The 18,207-nt window shown below is 38.4% G+C and overlaps 1 protein-coding gene across 7 annotated transcripts in view; it reads right to left on the bottom strand.

Moving 5' to 3' along the window:
* ksr2 (kinase suppressor of ras 2) overlaps positions 1-18,207 on the bottom strand; it is a 142,460-nt gene that overhangs the window by 34,381 nt on the left and 89,872 nt on the right. For 6 of the 7 annotated variants that reach the window (XM_088076455.1, XM_042488537.2, XM_042488538.2 and 3 more), the window contains 7 exons: positions 16,972-17,055; positions 15,904-15,989; positions 13,469-13,489; positions 13,085-13,194; positions 7,105-7,273; positions 6,030-6,071; positions 3,149-3,218 (listed from right to left, as the gene is read on the bottom strand). In XM_088076455.1, coding sequence (XP_087932581.1) covers positions 3,149-3,218; positions 6,030-6,071; positions 7,105-7,273; positions 13,085-13,194; positions 13,469-13,489; positions 15,904-15,989; positions 16,972-17,055 — 582 coding nt within the window. The remainder of the gene's footprint in view (positions 1-3,148; positions 3,219-6,029; positions 6,072-7,104; positions 7,274-13,084; positions 13,195-13,468; positions 13,490-15,903; positions 15,990-16,971; positions 17,056-18,207) is intronic. The other variant, XM_088076454.1, reaches the window with a different exon arrangement.

The following is an 18,207-nucleotide window of genomic DNA, read 5'->3' as shown; positions in this document are numbered from 1 at the left end:
GCTTCAGCTACTTGCAGAAATACAGTAATTATAGCAGCAGGCAGCTCTGCAGCAGCACCCGAGCAACACCCAAGTGTGAGCCGCAGCAGTTCAGCAAGGTAGCCGTCACATGCTGCTCACCTATCAGTTTTATTCTAAAGTCAGGCTGGGTATTTTGTTGTTTAAAATCACTCTATATTTCATACTCAGATTACACTGAAAAGATTTACTGGACTGCAAGCTTTTATAATTTAGACCACCTGCAGCGGCCCACAGGTGGCAGGAGCACATTCACAAAAGCCTTTTTGATGGGCAAATGAATAAAATGTAAAAAGGATTAAATGGAAGAAAGGGAACTTCTAATTATTGCTGCATTTTCTGACCCTAATTTGTAATTTCACAGTCGTTCTTACAGTGTGAACTTCCAAGTGCATTTGCGCCCTGAGCCCCTATTAATTCCTAACCTCAGTGTGTCTCTACACTATGGGTGCCAAGGACACGACACAAATGAACCCTCTTTACCCTCTTCAACCCAGCCTCCTCCGTCCACATAACTGGCTGTATTACATCAGCGTGTAACCTCTCCCAACCTCGCTGTGCTACATTAGCACTGGTTGGCAAAGCAATCCTGGACTCTGGGAAACGACCACAGGTGAGGCAGCGTATAAAATAATGTGATTCCTGTGGAGCCAGGGGCCCCTACTAGCGGTTCGATCTCTGCTCTAATGAGAGGTACCTGCCGGGTGTTGGGGTCTGACACAGGCCCTCATTAACCCTGGGATGAGGCCATTAAGGCCAAAGAAACCTGGCGGCTGCCACTGAGGGAGCATACAAAGAGGTGGGAAAGGAAAGGCAATAGCATTAATTAAATCAGAGGAATATGGGTTTCAGAAATGTGCTAATGTATTCACATTCGTCAATAGGCAGAGATTGAGGGACTGTGAGAATGAGAAAAGGAAAGAGGGTTTAAGGTGAGTTTGTTAAACATGTTTATTTTCACCCCTGAGACTTTTTCAATTTTTAAATATTTAGCTGCATGTAGCTCCCTTAATTTAGAATACACAGGTTTATCTCATCACTTGAGAAGCCAAGGAAAATTATTTTTTATTGAATGATCCCAGTGGAGACATTTATATATCATTTACCCTGCTATAAGGTTGACTTTCAGATGGAGCAACTAAAAAGTGCTGAACTTCTTGAAAAATTAGATTTTGGATATCTTGCTCCTTATTTAATACAACAGCTCTTTTGATTAACCCTTTAATATTACACGCACTTGTATCACTCTGCGCTTTTTCAAAATCAAACTTTAAAAATATTATACACTAATAGAAGAGAAGAAGCAAACATGTAGGGGACCCAGAAAAACACTGACCAATCTGAGCAGACTGAGCTTTTTCGGGAGGGGGACTCTAAGAGACAAGCGCTTAACAGGGTTTTTCAGACAGAGGGTGTTCCAGCACAGAAAGTATGAGGAAAACAACTGTGTTTTTTGACCATTAAAGTATGTAAACAAGTCCCAGTGCATATCCAAAATACAAGTATGAAGCTGACAATTAGCATAATAGGTCCCCTTTAAACTATGACCATTATATTAACAAACAAAATAATATCCAAGGTCTTAGCTGTCAAAACTACATGGGAGTTATAATTGCTGAGGGCTTATTAAAAAAAATGCTTCATAATGAACAGCACAGATTTTATGTGCCTGTATACCCATTTGGCTTATAATGAGGGTTTATTATATCCAAATGAAAATGACCATCTTGTCCTCGCTGAGTTCCTATCCCCTTGAGACCAACTACACAAAGCTGCAACTCATTCACAATTGGCCCCAGTGTGTGTGTAGAGACCAGCCTGTTTTGGTCCATTAAAAAAGAAGAAAAAGAATTCCTACATGCATTTTGAATATCTTCTAAACATACAGGAAACAATCTTTGCCACATCATAATGATTATGGTAATGAATGTTAATCGAACCTCTATTCAAACACATATGGAGCCTACTGTGATGTACGCATACCATTGTTTATTGTCCTATATCTTCCTCTGATTACTTACTCGTTATTTTCAGACGTTGCTTTCCATTTTTTGTCTTAAATCTGGCAGCTGTTTCAGGAATGTGGCATAAAGTTGTTAAACCTGTTTTGTTTTTTTTAAATCTAAAAGCATCACTAACTTGTACCAGTGAATTTGTACTTTAAGTATACTTATGGTGCCAGAGTAAATAAAACAGCATCCAAATAGAGCTTGTTATCAAAAGAGTACCAGTGGAGGATCTTTGCAGAGGTCCTAGCTAAGCCCCTAATGTCCTAAAATCCGAGAAACATCCTAAAATCCTAGAAATTTACTGAAAACCCAGAAATTTCTGAAAATACTAGAAATGTATTAAAATCAGAGAAATGTCCTAAAATCCTAGAAATGTCCCAAAATCCTAGACACAGCCCCAAATCCTGGAGATGTCCCAAAATCCTGGAAACATCCTAAAATCCTAGAAATATGTATGTGGCTGCTGCGAGTGACCCCTGGCCTTTTGTCATTTTGCGTAAGTGGCCCCAAAGCAAAGCAAGTTTATAGTCCCTGCCCTATATCATAATTTAAAAAAACTCATACCATCAGCCTTCCTCTGTCTAGGACCTTTTCAAGACGGTGTTGATATTTAGAAAATAAAATTAACTGTGACATTACTTGCTATTGATTAATCCATTAAAATCTATGGTATGGTCCATATTTAATCACAATTGACCATCCGCCTATAGATGGAGGTTTTCCTTGCCCTGTTTCTTGTGATAGATTGAGATCCTGATCTGATTAACATCTGGGTCGAAAGGCATCTCATCACTCCTCCTCTTCTTCCGGTTGTTTTCCCGTGACCACTGGCTTCCTCAAAGCACCACTGAAAATCCAGTTGGCATCCCAAGTGTAGCGTGAACTAAAGGCCATGCTAACATTAGTCTGAGTATTCGTCATGACGGCTCTCGCATTGAAATTGTCACCCAAATATCTGCGCTCCAATAAGTTTGACTTGACCTCTGACCAGCGGCCACTGTGAGAAGGAGTAGCGGGAGGAGGAGACGAGATAACTGATGAAGATCAGGAGTACTATCTTAATTTCTTTAAAGGCAGAGATGTGGTTTTATTGATTTACTTCTAAAATAGAATCTACTCACCCTGGTTCAGACAGGACCGGGTGCAGGATGACCTGCGGTGCTCTGCTTGGAGGAGCTTCTGGAGCAACATCTGGAGATATTAGAGTCACAACATATCAGTCAAGATAGGACAAAGTTGCATTCAGTAATAAATCATTATTAACATTGTTTATATTGCTTTCCCTGTTTTACAAAGGAGGTGGATTGTTTCAGCTATAATCGGGACAGATTTATCTCTTAAAGTAACAGTTCACCCCAAAATCAAAATGACATATATTCCTCTTATCTGTAGCACTGTTTATTAATCTAGATTACTTTGGTGCGAGTTACCAAGTGTTGGAACTAGATGGCACTTGGTTTATGATACTCAAAGCGCCAAAAATATACATTAGAAAATCTCAATGCAATGTCTCTTTTTAGAAATCACGACCAAGTTACTCAAGATAATCGGCAGACCTCGTTTTGAGTATTTTTATGAAGGAACTATTTTCTTTCTATTGAACTACACCCGCAAACTGTCTCACTGCGCAGAAGGAAGCACCACTGAGGTAGCTATAGTTACAACTCAGTCGATGAGGACACCATTAATGTTTACATCTTGTGCCTTATAAGCATGAGCCCCTCCTCCTTGAGTAAGGTTGCAGCTAATGACTATTTTCATAATCCATTAAACTGCCACTGTCACGATTAATTAACTGATCATTTAGTTCATAAAAATGCCATAAAATGTGAAAAAAAAATGCTCAGAACAATTTCCCAAAGCTAAAAGTCTTCAAATTGCTTATTTTGTCCAACCAACACCCTCGAACGTAAAGACTCTTTAAGGTTTAACATTTATGCTTGAAAAATGACCAAAACAATTAATCATTTTCGAATTCTTTATTTTTATTATTATTTTTTTACAATATACAAATCAATTAATTGACTAATCACTGCAGCCGGGTCATGATTTCTGAAAAGAGAAATTGCTGTTGCTTATGATTAAAATCATTTTTTTCGCATTTTTTCCCCCTATTTTTTAACACTAGTCTCATTTTTGGCTGATTTATTTCAAACTTAAACAGTTAATTTTTTGACTCCAAGAAAGCATCTTTTAGCACAATTTATTCTTCCCTCTTCATGATTTTTGTTCAAACAACCACTGGTACATTTTCATATGTGAGTGTCTCTGCTTTGCAAGGTTGTGGAGGCTCGTGTAAATCCTTCTGATCAACCAGATATCAAAATACCTTGTCGATACTTTTTCTTTGATGTAATTAAATCAAGAACATGTCTTTTTCAGCTGGCTTGGCACCAGCAAATAAGGATACTGAAGTGAATCGCACACTGACAGCACTGAGTGTTTTGAAAATGCAACATTACTCATGCATCAAATTCACTATATAATGACATGTTCTCATTATTATTCTGCATTTTATGCCCGATAAAAGGTTCATGACGAAAACGTCAGATTTTCCAACACTTGGTGCTGACAATATGCTGGAATTTAACTTGTTTTTTTTCTGTGCACCTGTTGTGTGCTTTGTTTGAATGCAGAGCAAAGAAAAGAAAACGTTGGCTTCACAATGGAAACCTATTACATTTTATTTCATGACATGATTTGTATGGAAATGTCTTCATGGTGGGAAAGGTTGCTTGGTGGTATAGACAGATAAAATGTATGTGTTGATATGCAGCATTTTGCTATCACTTTGCTGTGCCATCACATAAGATAGAAAGACCATCTTTAATTTGATCACCATAAAAGGACATATAGCGCATACTGCGAGTCATATCTTTGTGCACAGAGAAAAAGAGCAGCTCGCTATTTTTTGGAAGCGCTTCTTTTTCAACATGTAAGAAGAGTGAGGTCAGCCGTTGTGTGGTATCTACCTCTGAAAGACTTCAGAGGGATTCGCTGCCACGCTTGCCGCTCGTGCTGGCACACTGTGACAATTTGTGACACAAAGTGGGAGCCACAGAAAAAAAGACATTCCCTTTGTGGCACGGTGCATTAGTCTCTGGCACTGTCGCCTCACAGCGAGAAGGACGTGGTTTTGTTTTCTGTGTGGTGCCTGCATGGATGTTTGCATGGAATTACTCCAAAGACCAGCAAGCCGGGAGGATCGGAGGCTCTAAATTGGCTGATGGTGTGAATGTGAGCCAGTCGGTTTGTCTGAGATCGCTGTGAGAGTCTGACAGCTTTTTGCAGGATATATGTGCTTTCTGACAAAAATGTATGCTTGGACACATTTAAGCCAGTTGTGACACAATTGTGTATAAACGATAGCTGAACAATTTTTAAATCTTATTATAATTTCCCCTGGGAGGCTTATGTTAATGTTTTTTCTCTTTTCTAAACACTAGCGTCCATTTACAGTAAATTCAACATGACGTAAATGTGATATTAGCTCCACTTAAAGCATAATGGCTGAGACTGATGGGACTAACCATAAGTGGTAGCATTTGACCATGTTGCTGAGCAGCTCATTAAGGTAGCTAATGTAATTTAACTGAAAAACAGAAAACAGCATGTGCGCCTACAATAATCAGAACCTGGCCACCACTGTGCGCTGTATATTTATGCATTTCCAAAAAACCTGCCTCCCAACATCTCAATTACACCTCATTCCTTTCCTCACACCACTCCAGGTTCTCTCGGCTGTAATAAGCTGCCAAATGAGCAAAGACTGTGTGGTACCAGTGTGGGCAAAAAGCAAAGAGTCTGGGCACTGACAAATCATTAGGAGGCCCAAATCAGACAAGCAACGAGTGGGCGTGAGGGCCAAGAGTTTTAACGCCGGCCAAGGTGAGGAGATGAAAATCAACACAGACATCAAAAGAGCCCTCCTCCTCTGTACTTTTCCTCGGCTGGCTGTAGTGCATTATGGGTAGGGGTAATGATCAATTATAAGGTACTTACCAGGAAAGATGAACTGTTGTTTGTATTTGAAATAACTGGAGGCTGCGGGAAGAAACAAAAGTAGAGCTGAAGTTTGATTTGAGTTTGAGGTGGACTTGCCAATCTTACCTGGCTGTAAATCCGCATTCAGACTCACATTAGTTCATATATAGTGTATGATATCGGGTTCATAAAAATCTCTGACATGCTTATGAACGTTCTAGGCCCTCAGGATGTCTGAGGACAAAACATTAAGCAGCATTTTGTTATCACGCAACACAAACCTGGGACAACCTCCCAGATGATGTTAGACAGCCCAGACTCTGAACACTTTAAGTAAAAGCCGAAATTGAGTTATTTTAAATCTTCTTTCTTTTTTTAAAGCTTAGTTTAGTTTATTTGTACACAATTAAAAACTGCATAAAATCCGAATAAATAAAATTAAAAGAAAATAAAAAATGTTTCAGGAGAGGTCAAGAAGGCAGAAGCTTCTACAAACAGACAAACAGATTTCTTGCATAAATTATTCAAGTAATGTTTTACTACAGAAAGTTCTCATAAGTTTGTTTTGTTTTTTTAGTCGGCATTTATAAAAAAATTAGAGCTTCATGTCCGTATTGCTATAAACTGTAGGTAATTAAACCTGTGAGATCTGGTGTCTGCACCTGAGCAGACTTTCTGGAAGTGTGCAGCAAGTGTGCTTAAGGCCCTTGTGGATCTGGACGGCCTCAGCACTTGCAGACTTCCTGTGAGCGAACCCGCAAAGTCCGCTAGTCTGGAGATTTAGATTCAGCCAGTGAGTCAGCTTGTAGGCTTCTACTTGAGCCCTCTTGTTCCTTTGTATTTTTTTACTCATATTTTTCATGTCATACCAAATTAGTTATTAGTAATTCTGTTTGCACTGTCACCATGGAAACAGTCAATTATCAGTAACCTATTGTTGATACTAAATAAAACTTGCAGATGTAATTATTCAAAGGCAAAATCTTTAATTATAATGAGTGTCTTTTCTATTATTACCAAGTTTAAGCCAGGGCTTCCTCTATTAAAACTCTGTCAAATATTTCAAGGTGAGTTTATTCAGGCTTTCAAATACCTGTCAAGTTGAACTGCTTCTGTTGCCGTGCCGACTGTGGGGAGGGATGTAGTGGTGAGGGGGGCGTGGCACTGCTGGGCAGAGGAGGAGCCGGAGAGGACGGGGTGGAGGAGGTGGTGGATGAGGGATTACTGCTGGAGTCTGGTTGGTACGGGACTGGGATGTGATCCTGAGGAGGGACAGAAAAGAGAAGCTTTACTATAAACTTCCAAGTTTCAGTCTGTTAATCACAAAATGCTTGCACTCTACTTTATTGTTGGCCTCTTTCTGAATCATACCACAAGTTTCTAGATTGATTTTCTTCCTTCCAGGCAGCACTTGGTCTCATTAATTTTAGTAAAATATGAAAATCAACTTGCGGAGACATGAAATTTGCCCCGACCGAGGCAATCCATCACAATGAGCAATATGCTCCCTTTACTTTTTTTTTTTTTTGACAAAGTTATCACTGTGTGGGGCTGCAGTTGGAAACACATCTTACTCTCTTTGTATAGGAATAATCACCATGGATAGATGAACAGGCCTACCAAGCAGGCCTTCACCTGCAAATGCCACTCAAATGAACACATACTAACCAGGAAGAGACTCAAAATGACCACAAGCAAAGCAACTGTAAAGAGTCACACAAAATACACAAAAATAGGGAAACACAAACTTTAAGTGACACAAAATGATTACAAAGTGACAGATAACAACCATAAGGAGACAAAAAATAACTACAAAGAAACACAAAATGGCCAAAAGCTACCTCAATATGACAGAAAATTAACAAAAAGACACAAAAAATGACCACAAAGAGACATAAAACAACCACAAGACAAACAGAAAGAGACACATAACTACCTCATGGAGACAATAAGCTACCTCAAAATGACACATACATACTTTCAAAGAGACAAAAGACATCTAAAATAGACAAAAACAAAAAAACATGAGGAGTAAAAAGTAACCACAAAGAAACACAAAACAACCCAAAAAAGTATCTTAAGAAGACAAAAAGTTACCTAAATAAGACAAAAAATGACTACAAAGAAACACAAAACAACCAAGAAAAAGGCACAAAATTACCTATAAGAGACTAAATTTTACCTCAATAAGACATAAAATGACCTTAAAGAGACATAAAACAACTACCAAAAGACATAAAACCTAAGTAAAAAGAGACACAGAACAATCACAAAAATTCTAAAATTACCTAAATGTGTCACATCACATAAAGATACATAACATCTACAAAAAGATGCAAAACCACCATAAAGTCTGTATATCTTGCTCATGTGTATGAGAGGTGGTGGGGCCTTTTTCATATCTGTGCCCAGTGGCCCATTGTTTCATAATCCATCCATGTATTTCACTCAATCAGCTAACCCTGAGTGTTCCAGCTGTCTTCCATCTGATCTCACCACGACCTCCGTTAATGAATTATCTTTTTGCTGTGAGAATGTAAAACAGTTCTACTTCAAGCTGCTTCTGCCTTCCTCAACCTCCCATGTTCATTACAGCCGACTCCAGACCAAACTCCTCATCCAATGAGCTCCTCAGTAATCTGCTCCTGGTCACATCTGTTCAGTTCTTCAGCTGAATATGTGACTTCTGGAAGATGTCTTCAACTCAATTTTCAGACATTACGACCACTGTCTAGACTCCATCCAATTTCAATTCAAATAATGGTTGAATAAAATAATTTAATAATGGGGTCTAATTACCTAAAGGTTGTTTGTGTGGCACATTTTTCAGTAATCACTCATAGATAATCATTTTTCTCTATAAGGCTCTCCTGATTTTACAGACTCTGCTGAAAAAAAGCACTTTATTAATTACATCATCTAAAATTTAAACCCAAAGTGCAAACAGTAAGCAAACATTGGTATGTGGACAAAAAAACAACAAAAAAAAAACAAAACAAAACAACTTTTCTCTGTTCAGCAGCCAATTCATAAATCTCAGATGTCAGAACAGGGGTATATATAAAACAGATTCTTTTGCCCAAAAATTTTGAGCATTAAACATGTACTTTCCTACATTTTGGTGATTTTAAAGCGCCATTATGTAGCTTCTCTGCATCCATTTATGGTGTAAATGTTTGTAGTTTTATCAAAATAAATGACATCTAATACTGTAATTTTTCTATTAGGGGGGCTATGTACAAGTTTTCAACAGAGATGTTGACGTGTCCCCTGCACCTAATGTTAGAGGTCGCATGTGACGATAATGTGACTGACAAAAACTAAAGACAATTTGATGAATTATCTTCCTCGCGCTTCTAATCTCTGCAAGTTGATTTTCCTAACTCGCTGACATGAATGGAAATCAATGGCTGCCTTGAAGGTGGAAAATCAGTCTGAGAAAGATTTGGGGCATTCTATGAACAAATTGTTGAAAATGATGCAAACTATATGCAATATGTAATGAATGAACTACATCTGGAAGCAATTAATCATTTGACAAATTAAGGCAGAAAGTTAGAGAAAGCAGTTGTATCAACATATTTGTGGCTTTTCTCATCTCTTTGGTATCCTTAAAACAACACCAGAGTGTGTAGTTCACTTTTGATTTCTGAGTTTGCAATAAACACAGATTGGTTCCATATTGTAAAAGTCAGATTTCCATATCTTTTTTTTCATTATGAAACAGTTATAGGTGCTGTATAAATGCTGTGAAAGCATCAAAACGATAAATCCACAGAGGAATGCACACAGTCCGTATTCAGAAATTGCTACTTTGAACATGTAGTCAGGACTTTTGTGAAGTTGTGATGTCACAGAAACACTATACAGAGGTAGAGACTGCTGCTACAGTGCCATTACAGTCATTAACAGTTGTAACGATGGCACAAAGATGCCAAAAGACCCAAGGACCTTGACCTATGTGAGCAGACTGGGCTTTTTCAGGAGGAATACTTAAAGATACGGGTGCAAATATCCAGCATTTCAGACAAAAGGTGAATATCGACATATTCAGGCAAACAGTATGAGCAAAATAATGTGCTTTTTGAAAATCAAAGGATGTAAACATGCTCTTGTAGAAACCCATAATACAAGTATGAAGCTGAAAATCTGCTTACTATAGGACCTTTAAATAATATTACTGCAGCTGCATCAAACTTTGGACCATGCCAATCTAACAGAATAAGGTTGGGTGATGGATGTTAATCGCTGTACTTCCAGAGACACTGTATGGTGTTGCTATGCTGCATAAAGAGGAGCTGCTGGTGATACACTGTGGTCCATCTCTACTTCAAGCATGAAGTCTCAACAGTCCAAAGGAGGAGTATGGTAAACAGCTAATGGCCATAAACCCTAACAACTTGGACTGACAAAATAAATCATTGATGAACTTTGCTGCTCTTCTGTGTGCCCCTGCTTCAGAGCCTCACATGCTTTGAGCCTTATTCCATTTTTCATCACATAATTGGAAATCCTTGAGTTAAAGGAGCAATAAAGTTTAGTTTTATTATCCCAAAGCACAAACAAACTACCATAACACGACTGAGTCTCTCGTTGATTAATAACAGTAATTTACCAACCACTTTGCCCGGTGATGAGATATTCAGGTGTTTAAACAGAGTCTCAACTGCTCAACATGGGTTTTGAGTGGTTGTAATGTAGTACAGTGTAGTGTAGTGCTGTAATTTCCTAGTTTTCGCTGTTAAGATAATTGATTCTGTTTAAAATTCAGTAAGTTATTACAACAAGCAGCAACTCCTCGTTATGCAAAGCGCTGCTCGACAGACAAACACACAATGGTGGACCAGTTCCACAAAGTAATTTAAGACCTTCCTTTGAACACAATATTTAAAGTCACAATCAATAATCCAAATAGTTCCACAGACAAAATTTAAAAATGAAACCTGGTGTTGAATTGAAGATATTCTAACAAACATACAAACACAAAAGAGGAACTAAATCAAAATGAATGTTTTCTGACTTAATGGGTTGTGGTAGTTTTGTTCACATCTGAATGTTTTTATGTACACACAGAAATAAAATTTTCAGTTTGTTTGCTAGTTGGCTTGTTTGTCTGTTTCTTAGCAGGATTATAGAAAAAACTACTGGCACTAGGTGGAAGGTTGTAACATGGGCCAAGTAGGAACGCATTAAATTTTGGAGTGGATCAGAATCATGGGGCGGATACACATATTATTTTTCACTTTTTTCCATTATTTTGAGATAGGGCAGTTGCCCATGGCAGAGGTCTGCCTGTGTGAATGGTCTTTGTTTAAAAACAAAAAGTTGAAAAACATACAAAATACTATTTTTTTCCGGTGCATTAGTCAAACTCCTTTATCGTCAATGGCTGAGTTTAAATACTTTATGGTAAAAGGGGAGATTATCATTTTGAAATGAATTCAAACATTTTATGTACCTTGAACTTCCAGTGTCTGTGGCCAGGTTGCACATTTTTCAGACTATTGCATACTTCCAAATCTTTTTAAAAAATGGGGTTAATGGGGTTAATGTTAAGATTTTTCCCATTGGTAGGTTGCATTTTTGGGATCGTACTAAGTCAAAACCCTAGATTTGCCTTTGTTGACTGAGGCAGTTTATCTTAAATCAGAAATATACATTTCAGGCTGTGGATCATGTTACACTTAGTAAAGACGGGATCTAGGTGTTTTTAGTTAAGGAAATATCTGGGGAATCCTGTTGTTGGCATTTAACATTTCTAAAAACCACAAATCATTACATTTGTGCGTTTCATGCTAGGCTTGGGCAGTATTGTGGTATTACAATATAGCAGGGTATTTAGAGATCCTGAAGGTGTGTTTTGCCATACAATTGTAAATACAGGCGCTCCTCTTTCTATTAAAACTCATTGTATGTAGTGCACAGCATGCACCACCAGAGCTTAGTCTCTACTGGTGAAACAGACAGCTAATCTGAAAGACACTGTGACACCTAGCTGGAGAGATAAGTTACAGGACTGTAAACAGCTGGCACACTCATACCATCCTTTACTGTATACCCCAGTGAAGTTTCAGGAAGGTATGAAATATCGCATACAGCTAAAGACTATTTCATATGTATCATTTCAACGTTTATACAGTGACTACACGTTATATACAGTGATGTAGTTGGGATTACATGTGAATAAGCAAACTTTGTATAAAACCACTATTCGAGAACTAAAACCAGTTGTTTTTTAGTAAGACATCGCTGCATTTCCGGCCTTGATTATAACATCAAAACCAGGTATTTTAAGCCAGAACATATTTTTCTAATGATGACCAAGTGGCTTTTGCCCCTAAACATGACCACACATTAACCACAGTGTTACTGACACGTAAAGAAATGTTATCTTAACATATATATGATTGCAGAAATGTGCAGTGCCTATTAATTCTGGTGATTGGGTATCAGACCGACAACCTTGTAAATTAAAGTGTTACATTGTTTAAATGTTATCTTTTCTGCCACATACTTATGTACTGTTCATTTATCTTCTTGTGGGAATTATCTAATGTCACGACAAAAAAACAATATTGCAGGGTCTAAAACTTTCAAACACAACACAGGTGCAATAATAACACCTCAAAGGATCAACAGGACTGAAGTATAAAACAGATCTTTACAAAGATATTTTCACATCATCTGGTTATCCTTTAGCAATAGTTAAAAAATAGCAAGAGTGATGCATTTTTAAAGGCTTATTTTCACACACATAAACTTTCTTCAGCAACACATTTGGTTCATAAAATTTCCATCACAGTGGTGCCACCGTGGGAATGTTGTGATAAAAGTTTTTTCCTCTGGAACTGAGAAAATGTTAGACATGCTGGCAGAAAAAAAAACATTATATGAAAACAAATCCATCTGTGTAAACATCAATACTGCTGAAGATATTTTCGTACGGTTTCATGATCCCCTGAGAGAGACACTGTGACTCATAACCATTTTCCAGCCCCCAAAAATGGAATAAATGTGATATGTAGGACAGGTTACGCACAGTTTGTAATGCACAGTTTATTTTTTGCACTCACCTTGTTGATTTTGTTGGTTTTGGGGAGCGTCTGACTGATGTGCAGGTCTGTGTACCTGAGCGGGTTGTTGATGTCACATGGCACTGATTCGGTCCTTACCAGACGAGCTACTGCAGAAAAAAATAAAGCAGAGAGGAACAATGGCGCACTGTGGGAGACTGAAATGAAACAATACTCGCCTAATAGCTTAAGGAAAATTAGAAAAAACTCTTTATCAGGCACCGCTTCTGATTTAAAAAATGAACAAACTGCCCTTTTTTGAACACCATCCACTTGTTATCTCATAAAGACACTTTAAAAAAAGTTTCCTTAAGCAAACTATGTCATTAAGAAACTGTCACTTTCTCTTACTAAAGCAGAAGGAGTGTAATTAGCGTTCTTTACCTTGAGTTGTTCCTTGGTGATCTTATTGGGGGAAAAAAGGGAGGGGGGGAGGCAGAGAAAGGACAAAAGAATCTCAATTCTGATAGCAGATAATGGGAATTTTTTCAGTGCTGTCTGTGTTAGTACAAACAGTGCATGACGCAGTCACATTTTTCAAACCTTAGTGGCTTAATTAATCAGCAGATAACCTTCTATCTGCCCAAACCAGCAGAGACTCTTTCACTTTCACTCTTCAGTGGATTTAAGGACACATTCAAATATATGAATAATCATGACAACAGTTTTGGTCCTTTCCCACTGATTTAATATTTACATGAACACAATTCGTTTAGAAGCTGTTGCCTCTTTGGTACAGGCTGTCTTCGTAGTGCCAATTCTGACCTTAAGCTTGGGAGAGTTTTGCAAATAGCCAGTGTCGGGCAGGTAACTCCAGTATTAGAGATAATAACTCATTACTGAAAAGGTAATTTATTCACCTTACTAGTCAACAAACAACAGCAAAATCTGTGCTTTAACATTTGTTTGCCAAATTAGTCATTACATTCCTTTCATTACTCAGCCAACCTCTGTCAAAGGCACTATAAAGATATTTCAAATATTTCGTGTGACGAAACAAGAAAACAGAACAAAATCAGGTGATTCCTGAACATAGAAATTGAATGAGAGAAAGGCAGCATTAGAGTGGTGCAGGGATGAGTCCTAAAACTCAGACATGAGTTTGCATTATAACACTCCCGGCTCCCTCGTCTCAAAGTTAATGGGTTTTTTGAATGGATTTTTGGTTAGATCTGCTTAAGTGACTTACATGTTTTGTTTTGTGACATAAAATATATCAGTAAACACCTCACTTGTGATCATTTGTCTTGAATGAGCGGCTTCCTAACAAGGCTAAATGAGACTATAGAGCGTCAACACGTCGAACAAAGTTTAACAGCCTCGTAGTAGTGGCAACGTTTAAGTCATGTGACCGTGGTGTAGTTCATTTCTAGCCTAATGTTAGCTTTTACTTTTAGCCTTGGCATTTGCACTTCAAGATTCATAAAAGTGGTGTTTATTTGTGAAGATTGTTTTCCTGAACAAAACATGCAAGTAACATAATTATTTGTTTGCTCTGCAGCTTTTTATCTGCAATAATCCAGAATCCAAATGTCAAAATCACGTTGTAGAGGGAACCATGGCAACACTAAGTTCTGAGCGACCTCAAAAAAACGTCATCCCTGCAGCACTCTCCTCCCATTTAAATAAACATAGCAGGATGGTCAGAGCAGCAGCCATTTTTACGTTGCCACCGCAAAAACCTGCCACCATTATAATGGACCAACTTTTGTATAACTGACTTGTGTGAAGTCGCAAACTCACTACGGTGAGGTTACACAGTAACAACCAAACCTGCAGTGGAGTAGTAAGAAGCATGGAGAGAGTTTTTTGTGTGTGACTAAAATGCTTCTTATTTCTTAGTCATCAAATTCTATTCATTAAATTATCATGGAATTTTACAAACTCGCTTTTTTTTATTTCCTCTGACTGTATTTTCACTGTGAAGGCTCGACAATTTATTAGTTTATGACAAATTGTGTCTTGCTTATAGGTAGATAGTCAGATACAAAGAAAGAAAGAAAGAAAGAAAGAAAGAAAGACACAGAATAGAGTTCTCAATCTCCTCACTGTGTCATTTTATGACCCCACTCATGTCTTTTATCTCTATAACTAACAACAATTGCCATCTTCTTTTGGACCACTCAGATGACCACAGCAAACAGTTCAATGTCTGTTTTCTCATTCTTTCTATTTCTATGATCCTCAATGTTGGCAAAGCTAAAAGTGGAGAGCTAACAGTGGCAAGCTAGTAGCTACGACACAACAAGTCCCACTACCTCACCATTCCTCGGGGCTCAGTGCCAAAATATCCTGCACCAAGGTGCACTCACACATAAATAATTTTCCAGGTGAAGACACATTTATTGTCATCTCTATGAACTGTCATCATAAACTTTCAGACATGAGAGGAAAGAGGAGAGACACTGAGATGATTTCTGCAGTCAGCTAGAGTCTGAGCTGCCATACAAGCACACACAGACACAATTGAAGCCAACGTTTATAGCGAGCTAATGTCTGTATAGTCAGTACATTGGCTGTTTGGGGGGAATCAACACGGTCTGCATAAACAGTCCAGCAATGGTAGCAAGGTGGAAATTTGCCATTCAAACCCAAATCAAACTCCTAATAAGACTGAAGACAAGCTAACTCTTAAAATGTCGAAGTAGCAGAATGTGGTATTAGTAAGTGTCGTTACTGGTTTTCAAATTGCAATCATCAACAATAACCAGCAAGGAAACGGCAATAAAATAAAAACTTTAAATGAGTTTAGAGAAATATCACCATGAAAGACGATGGAAATATGTGTGCAGCTGCTGAAATGTTACTTGAAAAAATACCTTTGAGGGATTCTCGTCCGCCTCGCTGTATGATCAATAAATGGCAAGGTGGGGCTTCTTTGGTGCATTTGTTGTGGCACTTCAGCCTAAGTGCATACACAAGGACAGGAAATCTGATTAGTGTTTGCCTTTTTATTATTCTAGTTAATTTGCACAGTGATGAAACTTTTGCAAAGCATTAACACATAGCAGAACAGACAAGAGGTGCAGATTGCTAATTTATTCAAGTGAGATAAAAACAAAGAGTTCATAAGCATGTGTCACAGGGGAAAAACAATAAATACAAACAAAAAACAACCATGATGACACTATAAATTACTTAAATGATAACAGTCACTACAACTGTTGCAATAAATAGTACTTTGGGGTTGTTTGAGGTACTTATCCATAGTCAGTGTACAGTAGATGTCAGTTGGCACGCCTCCAGTTTGGAGAAGCAGCCAGAGGTACTGACACAGAAGCTAAGTAATGTACTTTTATGAACAGCAATTACTACATTTAATACTTTTAATATCATAAAACTACTTTTGACCCTAAATTATTAAAGACAGCTATTCTAATAATATTCTAATAGGTGATTTCAACTCATACCAAAGTCATTTTCTCAAGTACAAAATCTGTACTTTCACTCAAGTATGGCCCTCAGGTACTTCATCCACGACTGACTGCTGCCTCCATCAGTGTGTTTGTGTTATTATGTGACTCTGGAGAATCCAAACTAATCCTTTGAAACACCAAAGTCACGCAATAACACAAACTGATCGAGTAACAATACACCAGCAGCTTCTGTGTTCAGGGGTGTACAATAATTTTTTTCTAAATGGAGTTTGGCTTTGAAGAGCGATTGAATGGCTTTAGTTTCCCATCAACAATCTGATGGCAACAAAAAAGTGAAAAAATATTCTAAATATAGCGTATACTTTAGCTGAAATTGAGCAGTACATTGCTCAGGTTTTGTATCTGTACTAACTGTATGTAATACACTAACTACAGATAAGTGCCTCATAAAACCCCACTTTACAAAATACGGACTATCCATTGAAAACAAAACCCAGTTTCAATACCTACTTGCAGTTTTTACATTTCAGTCCAAACAACATTCCCTTTCCACACACTATGCATGTCTGGGACATCCAATACTTTGTGGAAAACCTGCAGGCGAAAGAAAAGAGTGAGATAAGGAGATTTGTAAAAGTCAGGACACCACTTTCAGCTTGTTGCACATCTATATGACACATACAAGCGGTGGATTACCACAAGTCTTTCATAACATTCTCTCAATCTGACACACGGCTTTATACGAAAGAAGGCGCCACGTTCCTTGCGTGCCCTTTCTGCAGGGATCATGGGTGCTTGAAGAAAGCACGTGTAAAAAAGTGTTTACCTTCCTAATCTCCCTCACCTGCTGATTTAATTTGGGCCCGTTTTATTTTCATCTTTCAGTAACCCTGAGCGAATGAGCGTCTTAGGCAGTCATTTCGCAGCGCATGGCGGAGGCCATGGGGTTTACATCAATACAACAATCAGTCCGAGTGATGGCAGCTCAGCGGCCTGTGCCACTCTTAAAGGTTCCAATGCAATGACTTCTCTAAGAAACAAATCCACAATGTGCTCCGCAGTAGCAGCCAATTCCCTGCACAGACTGACTGAGCGGCTCGAGCACGTATGTGACTATGGCTGTATTTACTGATGAAACGCCTGGATGCCAGCAGTGCCGCTGGCTGACTAATGGCAGGTGACTAATGTAGTTTGACAGAATTCAAACCTCTTTATTAGGCCCTCCTTCGCCTCATTTGAAAGGCACAGCTCAATCCAACCCCTACTGGATTTTTAGTGGACTCTGCTGTCACATATGAACGATGATGTGACATTAAGGGCAGATTCTGCATAAAGAAAAGTTCTTTCCGCACAGTGGAGGCCCTACAGCCAAAGTAGTGCATTGTGTACCGGCGACGCAAATGCACTTATCGAAACAGGCCAACAATGCGATCAAGGGCGCACGTTAGGAATATGCAAATCAGCACGTCAAGGAGATTGTTGGGTGGAATAATGGCGTTTCTCTTAAAATCAGCCTTAATCTTCAATAACGGCTACATAAATTACATCTGCGCTCAGTTTGGCTGCGTATGATGAGGTTTAGAGCTTCTCTCTCCACCTCGCTGACTTTCAGCAGGCAAACCACCCACGTTCTGGAGGTTGCTGAGATCCCACAACTAATACGGTATTGTTTTACTTTTTAGATCACTAGCTTTTGGAGTCAAGCAGGGTGAGACAGAAAGAGAGGGACAGACAAAGAGAGAAAGG

This window comes from Plectropomus leopardus, chromosome 4 (genome assembly GCF_026936395.1).
Source record: "Plectropomus leopardus strain MGB_pleo_1.0 chromosome 4, ASM2693639v1, whole genome shotgun sequence".
NCBI lineage: Eukaryota > Metazoa > Chordata > Actinopteri > Perciformes > Serranidae > Plectropomus > Plectropomus leopardus.
The sequence above is the reverse complement of the archived record's forward strand: the minus strand, read 5'-3'. Positions and strand labels throughout refer to the sequence as shown.